The sequence below is a fragment of the Pundamilia nyererei genome, unplaced genomic scaffold (assembly GCF_000239375.1).
Source record: "Pundamilia nyererei isolate P.nyererei 1_Seehausen unplaced genomic scaffold, PunNye1.0 scaffold00101, whole genome shotgun sequence".
In the NCBI taxonomy this organism is placed as follows: domain Eukaryota; kingdom Metazoa; phylum Chordata; class Actinopteri; order Cichliformes; family Cichlidae; genus Pundamilia; species Pundamilia nyererei.
Genome location: NW_005187502.1, coordinates 723,334 through 746,754, shown reverse-complemented (window position 1 = coordinate 746,754; position 23,421 = coordinate 723,334). Strand labels below are relative to the sequence as shown.

Here is a 23,421-nt window from a genome sequence, read left to right as displayed (position 1 = left end):
AGAGGACAACTCATGATGAGCACTCATGATGTAAAAAAGAAACATAAAGAAAAAACCCAAGAGAAGTTTGTCTAAATGAATGTTGACAAGTCACAGTGCACCCGGGAGAATGTTGTTTGGACTGACGAAGCCAAATTTTAGCGTTTTAGTCACGCCTCAGCTCCGTTTCTACAACAACGTTCCCATTTCACCCATGCCATTTCCATTTTATTACATTTCTAAACATAATAGAATATCTGGAAAAAAACCCACATGCCTGCTCTGTTTAATATAGCACATTTAATATGGTGGTTGCCAGTTTTGTATTAATCACGTCTGGTGGAAAACCCCCACCCACCCTCCCTCCCCTCCCGCCCTCCCTCCCCTCCCCACACTACTCGCATTGCCCTTTCATCATTACGCATCATTCTGCTATAAAGCCTGCCACATTTCTTCCATTTAAGCGCTGATGTTGATTAGCTGTCATGCATGTCAGGATGTCAGTGTAGTAAATGTTGGGATTACTCATGGTTCATTTGTCGAGGAACAGCAAAAAACAGAATGTTGCTGTATATGAGGTGAAATGTTAATGGCTCAAGAAACGGGGAACACGGGAAACCAGAAAAGCATTTCTCAGGTACCCAAATGCACTCGGCCAGACACTGCAGCGATTGTCCCACACGGTATATACGCAACCAGAGGTGCAAGACTATAAAGTGTATCAAGAGGTCAAAATATAGGGAATGCTTTACATAAACCTTTATATTTATATCTATGCAGTGTTGACAGAAAGGCACTAAAGACAGCTAGAAATATTTTTATTATGTCTCCTGAATTCTGTGATCGAGCTCCACAATGTAAAAATAGCACATTCTGATTTTCAACTCAGCCTGCAGATGCAAAGAATGAGCAAAGTCTTACCCGACAAACATAGAAAACAAAGGCACAAATGATTTTGTGGTGAAGTCTCTTGTAGAAGAATGTTTTTGTTGCCCTGATTAATGCAGCGCTTTACCAGCAAATTGTCATAGACCTGTCACGAAGGATTGGTGGAAAAAAACAAAACAACGCGACTGCCAGTCTGTCAAAAAAAAAAAAAAGCCCATGTCTGCAGGAGATCTCAGTCATAAATAACATCACAAATGCACAGAGAGGCATAATATGTCATGTGATGAATTACAAATCAGTGAAACTAAACCAAACCGCATGCATGCTTATCATCAGCCTGTCAGCTTTTAGACACCTGTGTGATAAACATCTTAGAAATATCATGATGTGCAAAGGCTGTTGGAACACACAGAAACAGACATTTACCTCTAAGTTAACTTTCTTAAACACAATATTTGAGTTTGTGCATGTTGGACATTATATAGCACTAAACTACAACAACAGTCACCTCAAGGCACTTTATTTTGTAAAGTAAAAAAACAACATATACATAGAAAACCCCAACCATCAGACAAGAACCTATGAGCAACCACCTTGGGGACAGTGGGAAGGAAAAACCCCCTTTTAACAGGAAGAAGCCTCTGGCAGAACCAGGCTCAGTCAGGGAGAAAGGACAGAAGACACACTATGGAAGAGAGCCAGAGGTTAACAATAACTAATGATTAAATGCAGAGTGGCCTATAAACACAGAGTGTACTGTCAAGACTTAAGTGAAGAAGAAGCATTCATTGCATCATGGGAAGTCCCCAGCACCTTAGATCTTTTCCAGCGTAACTAAGAGAGGATTCCTGAGCTTCCTAAGCTTTATTAAAAATAAAAGTTTTAAGTCTAATCTTACAAGCAGAGAGGATGTCTGTCTCCTGAATCCAATATGGGAGCTGGTTCCACATAAGAGGAGCCTGAAAGCTGAAGGCTCTGCCTCCCATTCTACTTTTAATATTATAGCAACCCCAAGTAAACCAGCAGTCTGAGGGATAAGAGCTCTACTGCGGTGATATGGTACTATGAGGTCTTTAAGATAAGATGGGGCCTGATTGATTCACTGGCATTACATGACGTCTCCACACATTAGTTAAGATTGGACTTTTCTAATAAACCTTTTTATGTAAAGGAATTCTGACTGCGTTTAATAACAAACAGAGCTTTTTTGCCTGCTCCCATATTAATCAGTTTCTTTCAAGAGGAGGGCAGCTGATGGTAAATGGCCTGTATTTATATAGCGCTTTACTAGTCCCTAAGGACCCCAAAGCGCTTTACATATCCAGTCATCCACCCAGTCACACACTGGTGATGGCAAGCTACATTGTAGCCACAGCCACCCTGGGGCGCACTGACAGAGGCGAGGCTGCCGGACACTGGCGCCACCGGGCCCTCTGACCACCACCAGTAGGCAACGGGTGAAGTGTCTTGCCCAAGGACACAACGACTGTGAGCCGGGGCTCGAACCGGCAACCTTCCGATTACAAGGCGAACGCCCAACTCTTGAGCCACGATCGCCCCACTGATAAACTGAGGAACTTAACATGACATTCAATATCACACACAAACCAACTATGGTAGGTCTGTATGTTAGCTGTGTGATAGCTACATATGGGACTTTTCATACTCCATTTATTTCTATTTCCATTTGTTCTATGTATGAGGCACACTTCTCAACTAAGTCTACTCCAAATTTCTACATTCGTGCTGAACAACGCTCGGCTTTCCTCATTTTCATCAGGGAAATAACCTCCATGCAAATAGAAAACTGTAATTGCAGGTTTCTCCTATCTAGTCTATAATTGTGATATCATTAACTTTTCTATGGTGAACAACTAATTTAAAAAGCGCACGCTTGATTGTGCGTCAGACAAACGTGGCGATGGCGGGTCGTAATGAGACAACGGGACAGGGTTTGAATCAGGCTGACAGAAAGTTGAAATCACTCAGTCAAAGAAAGAGAGCAAATAGTGATCGCGGGAAAAGAAATTAGCGCACGAGACTGAGGTTTGCCACTCGGGCATCAGTCTGCGCGCTTAAAGACAGAGAACACTCGGCAAGAGTGGCTGAATAAAAATAATGGAACTGAAATGACTTTTCGAAAATTTAATTGCTTAAACACATGTGACGATATATTAACAGAACTCAGATATAGAAAGAGAAATTAAACAGTCTGAAGCAGAGATGCAATTACAATGTTTCAAACATATTGGCTGTGACCAATCTTACTGCTTGACTATCTGGGGCAGAATGGTGGTTTTTCAAACAGAGGCTATCTGTGAAGCCAGAACAGAAGGATTAATTGTTCTGGTTCAGAGTGGCGGTGCATAGTGTCTGCGTGTCTGTGTGTTTGGAGGCGCATGTGTTTGTGTGTGTACTGCAGTGACTATATTATAAATAACACACTTTCTTCCAACCTGTCTCTTCTGTCTGGTCGCTTGTTAAATTCATTATCTGCTGGCATTAGGATTCACTTCCAAGACACGCCATTCTGAAAACTTTCATCAACTCTTCTAACGTCGACCTTTTTACGTCCGACTCCCTGCTTTGTTGAGTCACTGCTGTTCTGTGACCTGGCTGACTGAGTGTTCCCGGGCAAATTGAGATTGGTGCTTTAAAACTTGGATGGTTGCAGTAAAGTGTCGACACTTGTCATATTTTGAATCAGGCAAATGGAGACCTTCCGGGTTTGTGCTACATTAAAAATAGCACCCACACAGAGCAGCCCCCTGCTTTGTTAGACATGAATATGACCTTAATCATGCTGAAGGTTTTTTTTCCTCTATTCCAAGGTTGGGGGGGGGGGATCTAATTTAACCCAAGGCACAGGCTACTCATCGCTGCTGCTTTAATGGCGGTAAGAATAGACCAGGTTCTCCTCAGACATGGGATTAATCATGGGCCATCAGCAGCATGAACCCGCCTGCTGAAACACTCGTCTTTGTCTTTGAAAGAATCTTTTTCTACATGGAACAAGCTCCAAGCCCTGCCACAAGAAAAAAAGGATTTCAGGAAGACCTTGGGCAATTTAATTGGGTGCATGTTTTAGATCTGCAACTGCCACACTGTGTTTCATATTTCCATTAAGGTGCTTCATGTTTGGGTCCTCATCAGTTAAAAGATTTTTGGCTACATTACATGAAGGAAAATGTGTCTGGTGTAGTTTTTTTGGCCCCCCAAGCAGCAATCTAAACAAGCTTAAGTCACTGCTGTGTTTTACCAAAAACTTCTCTCACTTCGGGCCAGTGGACAAAGCAAGGTGGTGATGAAATCAATGCAATTTTCACAGACTGGGGTGGCCTGGATATAGTGCACCCACTGAAGCCCCCCGCCGCCTCAACCACCACTCTGATGCATTAGGCTGCGCTGTTCAGCTCCTCTCCCCTGCAGACAGTGATGGATCTGATTCATTTCAACGGTGGCCTCCAGTGCTCACTCCCATTCGGGCTGGGTGACAGTGGCAAACTGGCGCGGGCTCCCCGCATATCTGCTGGGCCGATACGGCTGAACATAGGGGGGGGGGGGGGACCAGGCTGCAGCTGGGAGCCTGAGTCAACATTTAACTTGCGCTTCTCTCACTTGAGGTTGAAATTCTTACACTTTACAAGCTTATCTTTTCTCCACTCAAAGTACATTAAAATAACCCTCCAGTGGCTTTAAGGCATCTATTCAAACCATGAAGCTCCCAGAAAACACTGCAGCGTATGGTTGCCAGTAATGGGACTTTGATAGATGGAATCTAAAATGTACCATTATATCTCCTTCTGGTTTAGTTTTCAGACACTCTTTGCTTCTTTGCAATGCTGTCACCGTGTTGTCTCATAGCAACTGATGTTTGAAATAAATACCGAGTGATATACAAACGTAACTTCTCTCTAAATAGATTAATGTACAAATAGCATTTTTCATCTTTCTGCCTACAGAGTGCTAGTTTAATAATAAAAAGTGTAAACACACACATACACACACACACACACACATATATAGCCATTTCTAATGACAGTAGCCCAGCTGTCTGCTTACTGTCAGTCTATCTACCTGTCTGCCTGCTGGTGAGAGATTAAAGACGACAGGAGAGTGACTGGACCGAAGCGATAGAACTCACTGAACCTTGGGGCTGAGGTTTCCCAGGAGGGACATGTGTCCTCTCTCTGTCTCGGTCAGAAGGCAGGGTGGAGAAAGAGTGGGGAGAAGGAGGGGCGGCAAATGGGGGGTGTGGTGGTGAGGAGAAATAAAGCCAGGCAAAGAGCAGGTTGTGTATATTGGACAGTGGCATGAACTGTAACGCTGCAGTAAAACAAATGCGGCGTCATTCAGATGAATTCAGCTGCAGTTTTCCCTGAAATGTCTAAAAATTTCCACCTGTTAAGACTATGGAGAACCACAGGCTGGAGCAAGGGAGGCGAAAACTGAACATGGAAACGAAAGGAAAACAACTGCACGAGGTAGGAGGGGCTGCTAGAGAATGCTTAGCGGATGAGGGGTTACTAGAGAGGGTGAAGGACAGGGGAAGGGGAGGGGAGCCTCAGCGTGAGACTCCAAACTGACACACAGCCACAGGACAGAGGCTCCAATTAGAGTCACAGCAACACTAATCAAACCTGATCTACAACCTCTGGCTGCAGGGCGAGTGAGCGTGCACGAGGCTGCGAATGCATTCACACATCGTTCCACTACGCTGGGATACAGTCACACCACGCATTGCATTTCCCCCCTTTCACCACACTATGTGAATGACAGTTTTGTTGATGAAAAAAAAAAAAAAAAAAAAGGTAGGCCAGGTTAAGTTTTGCATCACAATGGACGTTTCACGAAGGTGAAATCCCAGCACTTTAATATTCTTGACTGTTGCTTCGTGACAAATATCCATATTCCTTTATCTCCCAATCCTACAGTGTTATTCTGCAGAGCTGTCAATCACAACTCGGTGAAGTACTTCTTAGATATCATATCAAGGCCCACCGTGAGCAAAGAAAAAAATCACGCAGAGAATGGGGAAAATGGGAGACGCTATCACTATATCTCACACAGGAAATGGGAATGTTTGAAGATTTGCATGGTGGTGTGGTCGCGTCATAAAGGTCCTTCTCTAGCTATCTCAAATTTCCCAAAATCTACGGGGCTTAGATTAGCAGCACTGGAAAGGTAGAGGAAAATCAATATCATCTATCAGCCAAGTTGATATGTAGCTATCCCGCATCTTCATTCCAGTGTCTTATTCCACCTTACCGACTCAAAACAGGGATATGATTGTAGAAAAAATTACATCGTGTTATACAGTCTATCTTAATGTTATGGTAGGTCATGATTAGAGCACTAATAATGATACCTGATTTAAAAAAACATAACAAAGGGAGACCAATTAAATCGGACTCCTTGTGGTGCCAATTAGTCACATCAGCGTGACTCTTCCCTGACTGCTGGGTTACCTCACTGCTCATGGCTACCCGCCGGGCCACGATGAGCTGGATCATCCCTCGCTTGTTACCCTCTACAGACATTGATTTGCGCAGTGTTTCCATGGCCTCCTGATTTGTCTTCTCAAGCAGCGACTCCCCATTGACTGCTATAAGCTGGTCGTTAACATGCAGACGGCCATCCTGCAGACAAGAACCATCATAAGAAAGTGCAATGCGGTTCATAAAGTAAAACAGAAGCTGCTCCTGAGGCGGCGTTTCCATGGTTAGCATGTACCCTTTTCACATATCCCCCCAAAAATACAAGTGTAAGAAGATTTTTTCAGAATTCATTTTGTCATATTTTGATTTGTAAATAATGCAAATTCCAATTCAGTTTTATTTACAACAAAATACAGTACAATACAAATACAGGGAAAACCCCAGGAATTATATGACTTTTAGGGAGGGAGGGAGACAGGGAAAAAGTAAAACCACTGCATGGCACTAGTGCTAATAAATACGAATTAATTTCTCATTTTTCGAACAAATAACAAAATATTGCCAAGTATTTCTCCCCCGAGAAAAGAATTTTATGCCACTCGCACCTTCTGCTACAACTTGAAGGTCACACTGTCTTTGCACACACCTGTATGTTGCAACCCATGAAAACTCATGAATGAAATCCATCAAGGAAATGCCCGAGTGAAGGAGTCGTTACTTGCCTTGCTAGCAGCACCTCCATTAATAATGGATTTGACGAAGATGCCCAAGTCTTCGTGGTTCTCCTTGGACCGGTTTCCTTTGACGCTGACCCCCAAGCCTGCTGAACCCGAGTCATTCAGAGGGATCTCAAAGGTCATGAACTCTTGTGCACCGTCAGGGGTTAACACGATGTCATCTTTCTCTTGCTAATGTTAAAAAAAGAAAAGATTGAAGACAGAGGGTGAGATTTCTTTGACTTCTGTCAGCATTCAGCAGGAAAGAGTAAAAAAAACCTGAATATTTGTCGTGGCTCTGTCACTGGCACAGTAAGCAATAAATCTCTTTGGGTTGTGATGACTCAACTTATTTTCTAAAGTTGGTAAACTGTTGTTGCGACTCACTGCAGTGTCACTATCAGCTATCCACATAGGTTTTTTTTTTTTTTAAAGGGTAAAAGGGAATAGCAAAAGAAAAAAAAGAACCAGGTTCATGAATGACAGGAAAATGGAAAGCAGGGACTAGACAAGATAAAGGGGGTAAGATGAGCGGAGCAGAAGAAAGTGAATGGATGGTAAGCATGTCACATATCTCAGTGCCGTCATCGTCAATTGGCTGTACTGTCTAGATGAGTGCTGCCAATGCCTTTCCACCGCCATGAGCTCCGTGTAGGGGACAGCAGAGAACTTTGAAAGCGCCAGGTAGCAATTTGATGCTCAAACAACAGCGGCTTCCTTTGAACAACATCTCTTTGAAAGATAATTTGTCACACGTTAAGGACCTGAGCCTCCTGGGCCCTTTTTTTCTTCTTTTTTCAAAATTACAGAAGCAAGAGTTTTTATTGCAGGTCCAGTACTGCAATACTCTTCATGCATGGTTAATGAGAAATGGTTCATTTCAACTGCAGGAAAGGTGTGAGAGGGTAGCGATGAGTTTCTATCAGCCAGCAAAATCAATTCAGCCGGAAAATAGTCCATCAACCTTCAACCAGCCACTCTGGTCGATTTTCTGACAGCTTTCTGGCATCATTGATGTCTAACAAAGAGCATCTGTAAAAAAAATAAATAATAATGAAAGGGATAGCATTTGTGTATTTTATTTTTCACTTTCAGGGAAACAAATGGGGGGGATGGAAAGCTAATTGCGTGGAGAAAACAAAGGCATCAAGAAGCTGAAAGATTCTCGCTTTTAACTTGTGGAAAATCTGATAAAGATTTAAGGACAGGCTAAAATAATGTCCATTTAGTTGCTCAGGCCCTGCCACTTATTCTATAGCTGTAGCCAGCATCCTGTAGCTAACCTCGCATGCTGACGCCTGATGTTTCGGTCCATAGTCGCTCGCAAGTGTTAGACTCTTGTCACCTGGTTACATTAACAGCAGTTCACCTTCTCCTCACATTACTGTAAACACAGCAGATTAAGCGTTAGCAAGAATCAAGCATGATGAAACTGTTCCACGAGAAACTCGAGAGCACACTGTGATACTGCCATTGCTCAGATTCAACTGTGCATGGGCTGTTATTGCCACAGCACCCAAATCTACATTAACAAGACTAGAGCAATCAACCCCGAAGACCAACCGCAAGACCTCTCTTTGCATAGACTCACATCAACCGTGCACACAAACAGCCAGATGGATAGCAGCCAGGTGCCCTTCACAGCTGCTCGGATAAAAGAGTGAAACAGAGGAAAGAGGGGAAAGGTAGAGCACAAGGTGTTTTTTTTCCAGCGGCTGAAGAGTTATTAGGATGCAGCGGTGCGTTCAGGTGAAAGCTCTTTTCAACACAATCTGACGGAGCCCCTATTCTCCAGACGGCCCTCCTATCTGCCTCCTTTTCTTTCTCTGAGCTTTTGTTTTTTCTCTCTCTTTTCCAACTTTTAAAACGGCAGTACACCTGTCTGTACAATTCACCAACTGACTGGACCCTTGGTAAATTCAGACCACTGGAATCCATTTAATCGCGCCACGTTTCAACACCTGGTTTTCAAATGCAGGTTCTATTACAGAAATCACCGGTTGCTGCCAGGAAATGACCTTTTGCTTTCCCTCAGACTGCTGAATGAAGCGGATAGGGGAAAGGAAAAGAAAAAGTGTGCCGTTGAAAAACAATTTGTTATCCAGGGCAGGGGTAAAAATAAGCCATCGACGCTGTTTAAACAACCATTCTTGTATAGAGCTTACAACGACATCATTTTGGAATTTCTATAAACTTTGACAGCTGCTGTAGTGGAGTTGCTTTACCTCAGTGTGTGAGCTGAGATCAGTTGGTTTGCAAAATACGGCACAGACATACAACAGTAATAATAATGTATACTTTATTGATCCCCGTGGGGAAATTCTTCTCTGCATGTAACCCATTCACTCAGTGAAGCAGTGGGAAGCCACTGGGCCCGGGGAGCAGTGTGGAGGGACGGTACCTTGCTCAGGGGTACCTCAGGGTAATCGTTCAGTGGATTTGAACCCCCAACCTTCCGATTATGGGGCCACCACTCTACCTACTGAGCTATCCCTGCCCCCATTCTGAATACACTCTGAAAAGAACATTTATGAATGTGTGGTCTTGTGCGTCACTGCCGTGGTTTAACTTTTACTCTAATCACAATGTTTTATCAAAATAAATTGATAAAACATCTTGTGGCTTTGAGTTATATCCTCTCTGAGGCTTTTAAGCCCAGCGACTGACGATGGCAATATACTGGTTGAAAAAATTACTTTGGATGGACAGTCTCCGAGTCTTTGTACGTGAGTGCGTGCGCGTGTGTGTGTGCACGCCCGTCTTCCAAAATGATGACAGAATAACCACCCACTCAGAGCTGTGTTCCGGGAATAGAGGGCCGAGGCAGAGAATGAGAGAGCAGTGTAACATTTTCATCAGACAGGAACAAGCGCCGCTAGCCAAGAATGAGTTTGTCAGGCTGCTTGACAGGCCTTGTTGCACCGATTCAACTCAGGCAGAGCTGGATTCAGCTATCTCCGAACAAGAGAAAAAAGAAAGTCAGCTCATTGTTCCAAGCACAGCCCCGTGGATGCACCTGGGACAGAGAGCACAAAGGTACTGACAATCAGTGAAATGATGTAAAGACAGGGAAAAGGTTACGTGCTTAACTAAACTTAAAAAAGCACCAGGAAAAAAGTTATATGCATAACACATCTGTTTTCTCCCATCGTTGTTTTTTTTTCCTCTATAAAAGGTAAAAAATGATGCTCTCTTCTGAACAACAAAAAGAAAATAAATCACCGGCAACAAACTATTCTCCAGTGTAAAGATGTATGGCCTTGAGCATGCCACAACCAACACCACCTTTTTGGGGTTACTGTTGTTTCCTGTTAGTTTTCTGTTCTTTGAGCAATAAGATCACCTTCATATTTGTTCAATATGAAAAGTAAAACCCAAACAAATGTGCTACAGTGTACTCTTAACTCTGTGGGGAAGTTGCGCCTCAACAGTCAAGATTCTGGGTTACTGAGCAAAAGATGGGGAATTGTGGCACAGTCAAGCTGAGCCCTTAATCCTGTCCACACCAGCATATCTGCTCCATGGCTGACCCCAATCCTCTGACCCCAGCCTCCTAACATGCAGGAATATGTGGAAACAGTTTCACTTGCTTAATATACAGTACATGTGACAAATAAAGGTTCGTTTAAGATATTACTGATATTTTAGCAACTACAGACACACCGTGGCTATCCCAGGAGCCCGGTGTGGTTGGACCACTGATTGGGCTTAAATGACTGAACTTGAAGATTTACTGTTAACTGTATACATGTGATGCAATTTAGCACAGCCTGGAGTGTATAGTATATGTGCCAGCGCATTTAATCAGAACAATGTTACATACATAAAAGTGATGAATCTGTCATATGTCATGCATTAATCTTTGCCTTTCACATGCGTTTGATCAGTTGCCTAGAGATGGATATAGTCTCTTAGGTGCAGAGGCGGCTCTTACTGTGTTGCTCTCATCTCTTCAGTTTCTAAATAGCTTAGCAAACTCTCGGCATCAGCTCAGGAGCTGCCTAATTTTTGTGGAAAAAAGTGGCTCTTCCCGCAAATCCGTGACAACGCTGAGAGGCACATGCAACCAAAAAAGGTGCATATGCAGCTTTACTTGATAAATATGTTTTGTATCATCAGCTTATTAAAAAATTATCTCAGCCTTCTGAAACAAATTAAAGTTTAAATCAGTCCGGGCCTGTTTATTATTATTATTATTATTATTATTAATAGAAAATAGGCAGAAAATAGGACAGCGCAATTAATCCGATTTTTACCTCTAACTCGATTTTTGGCTTCCACAATTAAACGAGCATAATCAAATGAAAACGCATGCTCCAGTATTTAAAGGTGCAGCGTGGAAAATCTCACCACTAGATGTCACTATGTTCCAGACTGAATTTACTGGGTGTTTTTTACTGCTTCCAATTCAAGTGCGTGAGTATAGACTGTCACTTGGCTGTTTATCTACCTTTACACCTCAAAGCAAAAGTAACTCGAGTGCTCCCCAATTCAGAACCTGTATGTGCCAATCACAGCTGTTTCCTGCACTACACAGCTTGACGTTTCCTGGATTAGTCTGAACCAGTAACAGCTGATTTAGCTTCTGCAATGAATCTATGCAACAGGTGCTCACTGAAATCACCAACCAATCACATTCCATTTGACCACTTAAAACTGTTTAGCAAATATTCCAGGAAAATGTTCAGCTTACTGAACAAATATTATATTTTACTAAACTGGCAGTAACTGCACTGTATGCAAAACACAACAGGGGAAGCAGAGATGGATCTCAGAGCTGTCAGGTACTCTGCTATGAATTTTATTAACATCCATCATGCAGGGAGAATGAATAGAGTGAGAGACTTTATATTATTAGTCTGCAAAGATTCATTTATAAAGATTAATTAGCACAAAGTAAAAGTGAAAGTAGTGCAAAGTTGATTTAGTTTTTTGTTGGGTTTTGCTACAATACTTTCTTTTCCCTTCTAAGAGATGGACTAAATTTAAGTGAATAAGCACTACCAATTTTATTTTGATGCAAAGATTTGCAGTGTCGTGTTCATATGAAAGGGCACTTGAAATGTTTTCATCACTAAAAATCAGAGAATACGCGGGAAAAATAATTGTGACCTCAGTACGGAACCAATTAATTCCAGTGATAATCATTTTGGCTGTAATCATGCAAGCCTAGCAGAAAATATGCAAAGAGGAGTGGCTGTAATAAAATTGTTATCATTATCCCCTTAGCTCAACAGCTCAAGTGACCAGCCACTTGACCAATTCATCACAAAAGGAGCCCATGCAGATTTTTTTGTTTTTTTGTAAGGTCCCCTCTGACTCAGCCATGGAGCGACAGCCTATTATACCATTAAATCCTTTATTAATTAACACTTTGATGAGCTAGCAGCAGTTCATTACCAGCAGGGAAGTGCTTTAGAGGCAGCTTTTCACCAAGTTCACAAATAGGTGAATAAAAGTGGGCACAGAAAGGAAAGCATTTGCTAGCAAAGGAGCTCCAGCCTGCCTATTAGGCCTTTTTGTTTTGTTTCTACCTTGCTTAACCTGTCACATGCTAACAAGGAGCATTTGTCGGTTGCGTGCAAGTGCGTGGCAGAGAAACCAGAGAGAGATGCAAAAGGCAGAGAGCAAATGAATTACAATCACTTCTGTTCACACATAACTCTGATTCTCTGCACATCACTGCCTAAAACAATTAACACTCCTGGAAACTTCTTTCCACACTTGGCCCAATTTGGTGACATAAAGGTCAATGGAAATGAATTTAAAAGGGCTAAAAGAAATCAGCCATGGGTGTAATTGCAAAAGTGGTGCACGAGTGATAAGTATTGTAACACAAATTTCTTCTGGCGCTGTTTCTCCTTGCAACATTTACAGACAAAGAGGCTGAATATTAAATATCTCAAAGTCGAGGAAACAAATTCAGGTACAATGAGGAGGCTGGGCGAGGGGCGGAGAGGCGAGCTATTACACAACACCAAAAGGCACGAAGCTGCACAGCCGGCAGTGACAGGTTGTAAGTGTCTGCGAACTGATGTTATATGTTCTTCACTCAGCGATCCAGCACATTTTGACCCAGAGCTGACGCACTGGGACTATTCCCCTTTAGGGAGTTTTCTAATGAGAAAGCTCATTAACAGACTTAACAAAGTCTGTTTCCATGAGGGCATCTGAGGCCAGATCTATCTACATCATGGCGAATGCATTACGGCAAGTGGCTCTCAGTGAGGGGTGCTGACTGACTCTCACTGTGAGCGACCCAAAGACAGGGGGGAGAAAAAACAGACTCACATGCAGGGCCTGACTTGACGGGAGGTGTTTCTGCAGGCGATTCGGGAAGCGATTTCATCTCATCAGATGGAACATTAAAAATAAAAGGCTACTTTCTAAGTGTAGCTGGCAGCCGGGAATGTTTGCAAAGGCGTTTCGGTTGAACCAAAGCGCAGACGCACATCACGAAGCAGATGTCTCTCATTTTAAGCTAATGGTGGATAAAAAGCGCTTCGCTATGTCCAACTGCACACACACACACTTCAGTTCATTATGCGTTCTGGAAACAGACGCTGAATCCCCTTCGGGAGAGTAACTGTGTCGCCATAAGTGGCCTTTAACTACCTTGTTTATCGGCGTAGCACAATGCTGTGGTGCACCCTCCCTCTTCTCTGCACTGACAGCAAGCATAATTATGGGAACAGCTGCTCAAAAGTGTTAAACGAAAACAGGTGGCTTCGACGAGACTCGACTCAGAGACTGTTAACCGGGCTGGCATTGTCTTCAACCATGCTTGGCATTATTAGCCTTATTTATGACAGTGCATGCTTCCAAAACTGTGCACTTTGATCGGAAAGCGTTTCTATAGGAGGCAAATTAATACGGCAAAGGACTGCGCTGGGAGACGGTGTTGGTGATTAATGAGAGAAACACAAGGGAAGAGGAGAAGAAGAATAAGAAGGAAGAGGAGGAAAGTGTGATGTGATAAACATCAGAGAGTGAGGGAAAAGTCGGAGAAAGTGTCCTGATGAGGTTTGTAGTGCCATGGTACGTACGCTGGAGGCCTTATCCACCAAAATCACTGTGGTCTGTCATGTCAGAGACATTTTTATGCATAAAGTGAAAGCCAAAGCAACCTCTGAGATGCAACTGATGCTGCCAAACTGTTCTGAAGAACTCTGACTGCACACTCCCAAACCGTGGCATTCCAAATGCTCCATCCAAAGGTCTTTTGAGCACTTCCTGTAATCGGACTTCACCCGAGATCCACACATTGGTATTATTAGAGCAATCTGCAGGATTACGTCCATTTACCTTCTAGCAGCTGGGACTGTTTTGAAGTCATATCATAAAGGGAGACCGGGAATTCATTACAAAATTGTGAATACCGGCAAAAAAGGTTGCAACACCTTAAATTACAAAGTCCACTAAGAAATGATTAATGATCTCGAGTCCTTCGCCAAGTTTCACTTAGGTAAAATAGCTCTTGCTCTGTCACCCGCTGTGATATAAATAAGCTGCTGAAGAGCCGCGCAAGAACGATTCTGTCTCTGGCACTTTATTATCAAAAGTTTCAGTGAATTACTTCACCCTTACAGTCACTCGGAATTTAAAAAAAACAAACACACACACATTACTTTAAGAGACATCTAATTATATTAGCTCCAAAGATGTTTGTCATGTTTTGGCATGGCTGTGGGTAGCACATAGCTTAAGATAAGCACATAGCTGTTTATCACTGCTTCAGTGGAATGTGCCAAATGGTTTATCTAAAAGCTGCTCTGTTAAAGTGCTGAAAGACATGAGCCAGAGATGAAGGTTGAAACATTTTTCATACAATATCAAAACAATTTCATCCTGACCATCTCTGCCAAATGCAAGCAGCTGATTCGCCATTACATTTTAGATGCATCCGTGGCCAAAGACAGAAGGATTCCTGTTCTGTTCTCGCACTTTAACATCCCGTGTAACCTGTTAAAAATGACAAGGGTTCGTTCTGTGTTGAGGAGTGTATAAATAAATGAGGAGGGATTGAGCTTGGCTCTGACAGAGCAGATCTGTGTATAATTTAGTTGCCTCCAAAGACAGGGGGTTGTGTTTTGTTTGCCTGATATCAATTCATTTCTCCCTCTACCGACTCGGTAAATGGATCTCTGCAGCAGGGAAATCAATACAGCTTCATACGTCTGTTCTTGCCTTCCAACTTTAACACAGGCAAATCATGAGTGGTAACCTTACTGTACTGCAGGCACTGCAACAAAAGCCAACTGTGAACGAGTATTGATGATGACCGCTTGATTTTTAGAGAAAAACAACAATTCGGAACCTCGTATCCATCTATTTTAATGCAACCGTGCTTTTGTCACTTCATGTATGCGATCGTTTTCAGAGACCTGTGTTTAATATAACACAATGTTTAAATGGAGTAGTTCTGTCTGCCTCGATTACAGCACAGTGGTCAAAAACATAGCAGGCAGAATTTGAAACCAGGCCGCCGGGGTGGGCCATTAGTCTGCTATAAATGTAAGCAGCAGTGTCACACATTTGTCTGCGCGTCCTCAGTATTCACATGAGCCATAAATTCGGCTGTCACATCAATCTGAGGCCAGAATTAATCGTGCAATTAAGATTCTCATTGCTTGGCAGATATAGCCACTAATGGATCAGTGACAAGTGCGATATGATCATAAAGAGGGGTTTTTAATGCACTGTTTAATTGCTCTTATGTGGTCGACAGTGTTACAACAGAGGCTACACAAGCCCATTTGTTCTCCGCAGTCCGCGCTGCTATCTTGGAAGGAAAAATGTGCTGCTGTTGAAGGGTCACGCAACGATGTAAGAGCAGCAACGAGCACCGTTATTATGGTGCTTGAATGCACTGTGTGTGACTCAGAAGTTTGTGGCATTGTTTAACACTTTACCCCTTGAAAGCGTACTAGGAGTTACCTTTGAAGCTCTTTTCTGAACTGAGAGGTTTCTGTCATATATTTCAGGCTTATAGGACAAAATGAGCAGGTTTGCATCAGAAGTCGGTGAGTTCGGAAACTCTAGGAAAAGCCCAGGAACTATTCTACTGGTCTTCGTGTTTTTATTGATATACTCGTCATCAAGGGCACAAAAAAGGTTGTCAAATGTCTTTATGCAGGAAAGAGTTAACATATATTTAGTGCATGGATCACTTTCCGGCAGCAATAGCAACAGGCTAATTCACTTAACTAGAGGCAGGCTGGTTTCAAACCAGTGATTTGTCACTAAACACAGACGGCCCGTGCTAAAGGTCCTCCCAACTCCTTATTTAATAATAAAATGTTGCAGATTATACTCCTCTGCTTTTACTTTGCCGTGTTTGCTCGAAACGACACACAGGCGACACATGAACGAGCTCCGCCACAGGTGACAGGGCGTGGACGGCAGTGCCTCGTTTTTAGACTGCTGCCGTTGCTTGTTGCACAACGAAGCATGACATTTAGCTCGTTGTTATAGGACGAAATAAATGAATGAATACAAAGCAGAAGCCAGGATTACAATATCCACTATGAAGGCAAAGCACTGCTCGCAGCTATAAGCACAAACGGGGCCGCACGCCGGGAGATAAATGGCTACAATAAATAACATCTACTGTGCTATGTGTGGGCTGCGTGTAGTGTAGATGTGTCTTCAAAATGCATTTAACACTGCCGCTTTAGGTTTTTTAAAATGTGCAATCGACCTCTTAACCTTTAAACTCTTCTTCGCATCTCATTCTCTTACTCCATTTCTTAGTTTCTTTATCGAAGACACAAACTTTCTCCACTTCCTTTCACCTCTAATACGAAACAATCAGAAAAAGTTGTGAAGACACAAGCGCTCACAAATAATTCATAAAGCCTTTCTACCTCCAGACGCATAGGGGGCACTAATTCATCTGACTTCCAGCCTTTAATCTCTTGCTCTGAAATCACTGACTCAAACTCCCAGAGCTGTCAAGGCTTTTTTTTCTTCCACCTGCACCTAGTCACTGATCAGAGCCTGCTACTGCGTCTGGAGTTTGTGGTGAACTTTTCTCTCTGTTTCAGCATTTCTTTCCTCTACACTTAAAGGCCACGAGGTTCAAAAGCAAAGAGGTAAAAAAACATGACAACAAAACAAAATGCGAACAGATCCACTATCCTCTAAGACATGCTTAAGGATGAAGGAGGCTTTGTAGAGAAGAACTTGGTGTGTACAAACAAACTTGTTATCGATGAGCCCAGAGTTTAGTCAAGGTTGAAGCACCTTCTTTGATAAAATATATTGTCTCTGTCTGAATATAGTTATTGACATCCCTGGAGAGGAGGAGGGGCAGGAGGAGATGGGTGGAAATAAGCAGCAGTTGTAGCCGCATTGCCCCATTTTTCCTCTATTACCATTTAACCTTTTCTCCTTCCTGCAATTACATATTTATTGAAAGCTATTGAGAGCTCCCGCTACTGCTACTGAAAGCATGTCAAAACACACCCTGACCGTGGTAATTAAAGATGCAATGCGAACATGCTGGGAGAGTAAATTAATTCCTCTGGGGGTGCAAGCAGCACGGGTAGCACACGAGCAAACATCTAAACAAAAGCAGGCACGAAGGGATTTCCGATGCTGACATTAAACGTCAGCAGGCAAATGTCAACTAGACAAAAAGGTCTGGGTTTTTTTTGTTGTTTTGTTTCGTTTTGATTTATATGGCTGTGTGTGTGTGTGTGTGTGTGTGTGTGTGTGTGTGTGTGTGTGTGTGTCACTCATGCTGAAATTAAAAAAAATCATTCAAAGAAAGACAGGAATGACAGCCCACAAACACTCGTCTATAGGTGCGCCGTTATGTGTGCCCTACCAGTGGAGTGTGTAGCAGAAATATATGCACGCACCCATCACCCACCTATCCACAGTGTGTGACAGAGAAGGCAATTACCAGCCACAATTTTCTACCATGCTTTATTTGCAATAACTGTCACCGGCAGAGCCTTGGCCTCCTTATCTGATTTTTATGAACATACTTGTAGGGATTATTGAGATTTGTGAAAGCACTGCTGGGAAATGTGAAACTGTGTGTGTGTGTGTGAGAGAGAGAGAGAGAATTTTTAAAAAAAGGAAAAGTAAGCGAGAGAGTTAATCTGCTATGGAAAGTGATGAAATATTAACCAGCAGTCGCGCACAGCGTGTTGGTCAAGAGATGGAGAAATCAAAAACAAAAAAGAAAAAGGAGATTATTAGACAGGTTTCGCACGATGGATTTTTTTTTCTAATCACATCACGCCTGAGGAGCTGAGAGTGTGTAGCCGTCAACCTCTCATTCCACAACACGAGCCACGGGCAGGCGTGCATTTTTTAAAAAGCCCTCACAGCGTCACTCAGCTGCTGTCAAGGCTGCGTGGATCAGTTTGGCGTCTACCTCCAGTTAGTTTTAAGTATTTAGTGTGTGTGTGTGTGTGTGTGTGTGTGTGTGTGTGTGTGTGTGTGTGTGTGTGTGTGTGTGTGTGTGTGTGTGTGTGTTTTTAAAGAGTCCAGTTGAATGACATCAAGGCTACAGGTTTGATGCTAGCAGTGGCTCCTAGGTGATCCAGAGAGGTGAAACGCACTGCTTTAAAAAAACACCAGCAACTAGAAAAACAAACAAAACACAACAGAAAGAGAAAAAATTCTGCAAAAGCTCACAAAAAAGGAACCCTGAGAAAACAAGAGGAGAGTGAGGGAACAACAGTGATGAGCTAACAGTAAGCGGCTAACAGCAAACATGTATCTACAGTATTACGTCAATCACGAAAAAAGTTTTTTCAAAAAATGGAGGAAACCACATCTTTTTGTCCCTCACGACATCGATCAATCCTCCAGTTCTTTAAGCATCTTGTCATTGTCACATTATTGAGTTATTGAGTTTGACCTCTCAGGGCCACCGTACCTGAGCCATGAGGCAGCATCAAAAGTGCAGCATATTTTATAAACACATGTGAGGCATTTTAAGGCGGTACATGACTTTTTGGGGACTTCCTTAATACCAAGAGAACTTTAACACGTGCTCTTGTGCCAACTTCCTAAAAAAAAAATGAAAGTATAGCTGGTGCGTGGATGGAGAAATAGCATATTAAAAGAGCAGGCTACTGCTTCAAAGGGCCATTATTCCACAGGTTGAACAGCTCCTATTGCGGGGTTAACAGCCAGGGTGCCGGGCTGAGTGCTGTGGTAAGGAGTGAGGCTGGCATCAGCAGCCCCTGGCCTGCCAAGGTGCTGTGACGACTAAGCCTGCTGTCACAGACACAGAGCGCAGGCTGGACGGGGGCAGTAGCCTCGCCATCTGTTGCGCGACAGCCAAAGTCACCCTGTATGTAGACTGTGTGGCTCACTGGGAGGGTGTGTGTTTGAATATGTCCAAAGCTGTATTTGTGTGCACTTAGACACACTTAGGCACATCATTTCAGAGTGCCTGTGTGTGCATATAATGGGTCTGTGTGTCTGCATGTCTGTATGTGCTAAAATGACCATCTGTGTGAGGAGAGGGAAAAAAAAGCATAAGCCACAATTAAAGGAGGGATCTGTACATGGAAAGTCGAATATTTGTCCTAAACCGGCGACTCAGAGTCAACTCAGAGCTCAGAGGCTCATATTTTAGAGAGAAGAAATCCTTAAGTGGACAGCAGCCATCCACTAGCATTAATAATGAGAGCACTGACAGAGTGACACAATAAATAAATGTTAAATTAAAATCAGTGCAGACAACATAATTTTAAAAAATGACAGAAAGATGGAGAAGCTGATGGATTGGTGGAGCAGTTAAGGGAATATTAGTGCAGGCACCATGACAAATCCATACTCTGTACAGGATGTTAGACATTTAGTGACATTTACCAGATTCCTTGAGAGACTTCATTGAATCAAGTAGGATATGCTTTATCAAACTGACAATGGGAGTTTGGCTAATATCCACTGAGAAGTAATAATGGCAACAAGTAAGAGAAATCCTACACTGTCTCAACTAGTTTCTTGTCCTCCCATTCATGTGTCAAATTCGTATTTTTTATTACAGCTATAAAACTATAATTGCAAATAGGCTGAGAAAATCACAGCTTTTCCTGTGCAAGTCCTCTCAAACTCTCTATAAATATCAACATTTACCAAACAGCTGAAATCTAGAAAACGCTTATGAGGTGCTGGCTGGGCACTGACCACTTCTCGGGGCAGCAGGGAGTCCTCTGGGCGAATCACCAACAGGTTCACGGTTCCACCCATGGGTGTAGCTCGGAGCAGGGCTACCACCTCTTCCTGGCTTTTACCATTTAGGTCCACCCCACTAACCTGCACGTACATATACACATACACGGAGTCACGAAGCGTAAAAGAAGACTTACAAAAATAAATGTACAACAGATACACAGTCGGAGGCGAAACTAAACTCACTCTTAAGAGGGGGGACTATGGCCTCCACATAACCTTTATGCAGATTACCCTGTGAGCCAGTTGGAACTGGAATTAAATATGGGTTATTTCCCCCTAAAGGGAGCACTCGCTGATTTCCATGTCAGTCTGACTGAAGTATAATCAAAATATTGTTCCATCTAACCACATTTTCTTAGAAATTCAAAACTGCAGCTGAATTGTTGTAGCCAAAGGGAACGCAGCTTATTCGACTCGCTCCAACAAAGGCTCAGTAAGACTGAATTTAGGAACAAAGTCACATCAGGAAACGAGTAATTTGTCTCTGAAATAACACGCAATCTCACAGAACACACTCGCTGAACACTGTGTCATGGTTAGAGGATGTCTGATGTCCTGCCTCACCTCCAGCAGCCGGTCTCCAGCTTTAAGTCGACCGTCTTGGATGGCGGCGCCTTGAGGAAGGATGTTTTTAACGTAAATTGGAGCACTGCCGCCAATCGGGACATCTCTGGATGTGATGCTGAATCCGAGACCCTCTGGACCTAGTTAACAATTGAAGACACTTAGAAAGGTATTGTGACATTTTACAAAGCACAGCTCATCACTTGTTCTTTTCTTTCCTGGTGCAAACATGCCATGCTGTGATGTTGTCATTTGGTAAGCTTGCCAGCAGTGTGCTCATGATCGGCAGTAAACTGAAAAACTGTTTGTCTGTTGTCATTTTCTATTATCCTTAAAACAGACTGCTCAATAAAATTTAAAGGAACCCTTTCTAATCTGAGCAAAGCACCAAGTCAGTTAAACTTGAGGGATATTGATTTGATCAGTTAAGTAGCAGAGGCGGGGCAATGAGACAGCCCCCTAAACAAGAATGGTTTGCAGGTGGAGGCCACTCACATGTTTCCCTCCTCATTAGTTTTGCATTTGGCTAGAGTCAGTGTCACTACTGGCAGCATGACGTGATAGCTGGACCCTGTGGAGGTTGCACAGGTAGTCTAACTTCTCCAGGATGGCACATCAATGTGTGCCATTGCCAGAATTTTTGGTCACGTCAGCATTGTCAGGCATATATGTAAGAACACGGGGGCCACACAAACTACTGAGTACCATCTTGAATTGCTACGATCAAATTTCAGTAAAATGGTCAAGACCAGTGGTCTCCAACCTTTTTAGCGCCACGGACCGATTTTTCACGAACCGGCCTTTAAGGTGTTGCGGATAAATACAACAAAATAAAACCAGTACAGGTACCAAAAATGGGATTTATTCATAACACACGGGAAAAGATTCAGGGAAACCAAGTTAACGATAAAAACGATTAAAAAAATAACAACAAAAACCCTGAAAACCATAAATTTCACACCCGAGCCTCAACTGCACCCTGGTACCAAACAACTCATGGACCGGTACCGGTGCGTGGCCCGGGGCTTGGGGGTTTAAATGTCACTAAGGAGCAATTTATTTATGACAGCGACATTTTCTATTTCTGGGTTTCATTTTAAAAGTACAGAAACATACAAAGTGTATTCTGTGTATAAATACTGCTAAGGGCATACAACTTTTCCCCCCATTATTAAAAAAAGTAACTTTTAATCCACTAAGCAGGAATCAAATGATGGCCTTCCACCATGTCCTGAACCTCCACGAGGTAATACAGACATTCCTGCTTCCATTTTTTCATATTTCCATGATTGGGTGTGTCTTGAACTCTAAACATAGTATCAGTGCTATGAACCAAAATTGAGTGTTTTAAATGAATGTGAACGGACTTTAAAGCCAATCGTGGAAGTCGCGGTCAGATTAAAGACCAGTTAAGAATAAGCAGAGACAAATGAATGATTATGGATTGGGAAATGCATTAAAACTCTGTTCAATATCCTCTTAAACTAAAGTGCAGGACACCTAAATAGTTAAAGTGCTTATTTCTGAATCTTCCCACACTGCACCGTGTGCCAGATTTTAAACCCAAAAAAAACCCTCCAGAGTTTTGGTGCAAAGGCAGGCCACAAAGGCTGTGTAAAAATCATGTCTGGGTCAAAGCAGTCTTGGATGATATATAGGGAGCTTGAGGTTAGCCTAATGGAGAAAGCAGTGATCACTGTGTGTGCACTCAAATTTGTTTCTTAGCTTTGTATATTTAAAGGAAAATCCTCTGTCTCTTCCAAGTGCAGTGAAATTCAACAACCACATGTGATAAAAACACTTCGGGCATTAGCTTTGCAAAGCCATTTGCTTTAAGTTTAAGGGTTGACCTTTAAGGTTGCTCAAACGAATATGAATTGATAGTCTAAGAGGAATCAGGCAAATACAATAACAGGTAAATAAGAAGATCTCTCCGCTCTAACCTTTTCTGCTGACCAGAGCTGTATTTTTCAGATAAAAGCATGACGTAGTTCAAATGTCAGCTACATGTGATAAACCGTGCAAAAGCTGCGTGTCAGATTAAACTAGATGAGTCATTAAGAACGTCTTTCAGAGCGGCGGTTAAGATTCCACCATGCATAACCTAGCTGTAGGCATTTCCAAGTTGGAAAGTCGTGTTCTGCGGTTTTAGCCGAGGCTTTTCTGACGCTAACAGCGGTGATTAGCATTCGTGTCAAAGTAGCTGCTCATTTCACAGAGCTGTCAGCACCTCTGATGGTTCATCATGACCTACTTTTCCCTGTATGTCTATTTAGCAGTCTGTCGTCTCCCTGACAGTGATGCCGCTGATGAACAAGGGGCATTAAGATTGAGGAGCGCGGCTGGCAACTTTCTCCTGGCTTCCACGCACAAATAAACTTGCAGAAAGGTGATGAAGAGATCACTTTGAAGCCAGAAAGTTGAGCTGCTGAGGATAACGACGTTCTATGATCTGTCCATCACTGCTGAGCGAGAAGTGAGCAGACAAAAATAGCTGTCATCGTTTATGTTGAATATTAAATGCGCAGTTTGACTGCCAAACTTTTAAATACCAGATCCCACAGTTGCCGTGGGAGGTTCTCCACTTAGTGCAGATGCTAGTCTGTCCTCAAACGACTGAAAATAAGAGG

The 23,421-nt window shown here is 42.8% G+C and overlaps 1 protein-coding gene across 1 annotated transcript in view; it reads right to left on the bottom strand.

Moving 5' to 3' along the window:
- The window catches only part of LOC102205917 (partitioning defective 3 homolog), a 346,721-nt gene that overhangs the window by 144,929 nt on the left and 178,371 nt on the right, over positions 1–23,421 (bottom strand). Inside the window, exons 11-14 of the mRNA XM_005740561.1 lie at positions 20,792–20,931; positions 20,180–20,308; positions 7,028–7,213; positions 6,336–6,506 (exon numbers count right to left, since the gene is read on the bottom strand). Coding sequence (XP_005740618.1) covers positions 6,336–6,506; positions 7,028–7,213; positions 20,180–20,308; positions 20,792–20,931 — 626 coding nt within the window. The remainder of the gene's footprint in view (positions 1–6,335; positions 6,507–7,027; positions 7,214–20,179; positions 20,309–20,791; positions 20,932–23,421) is intronic.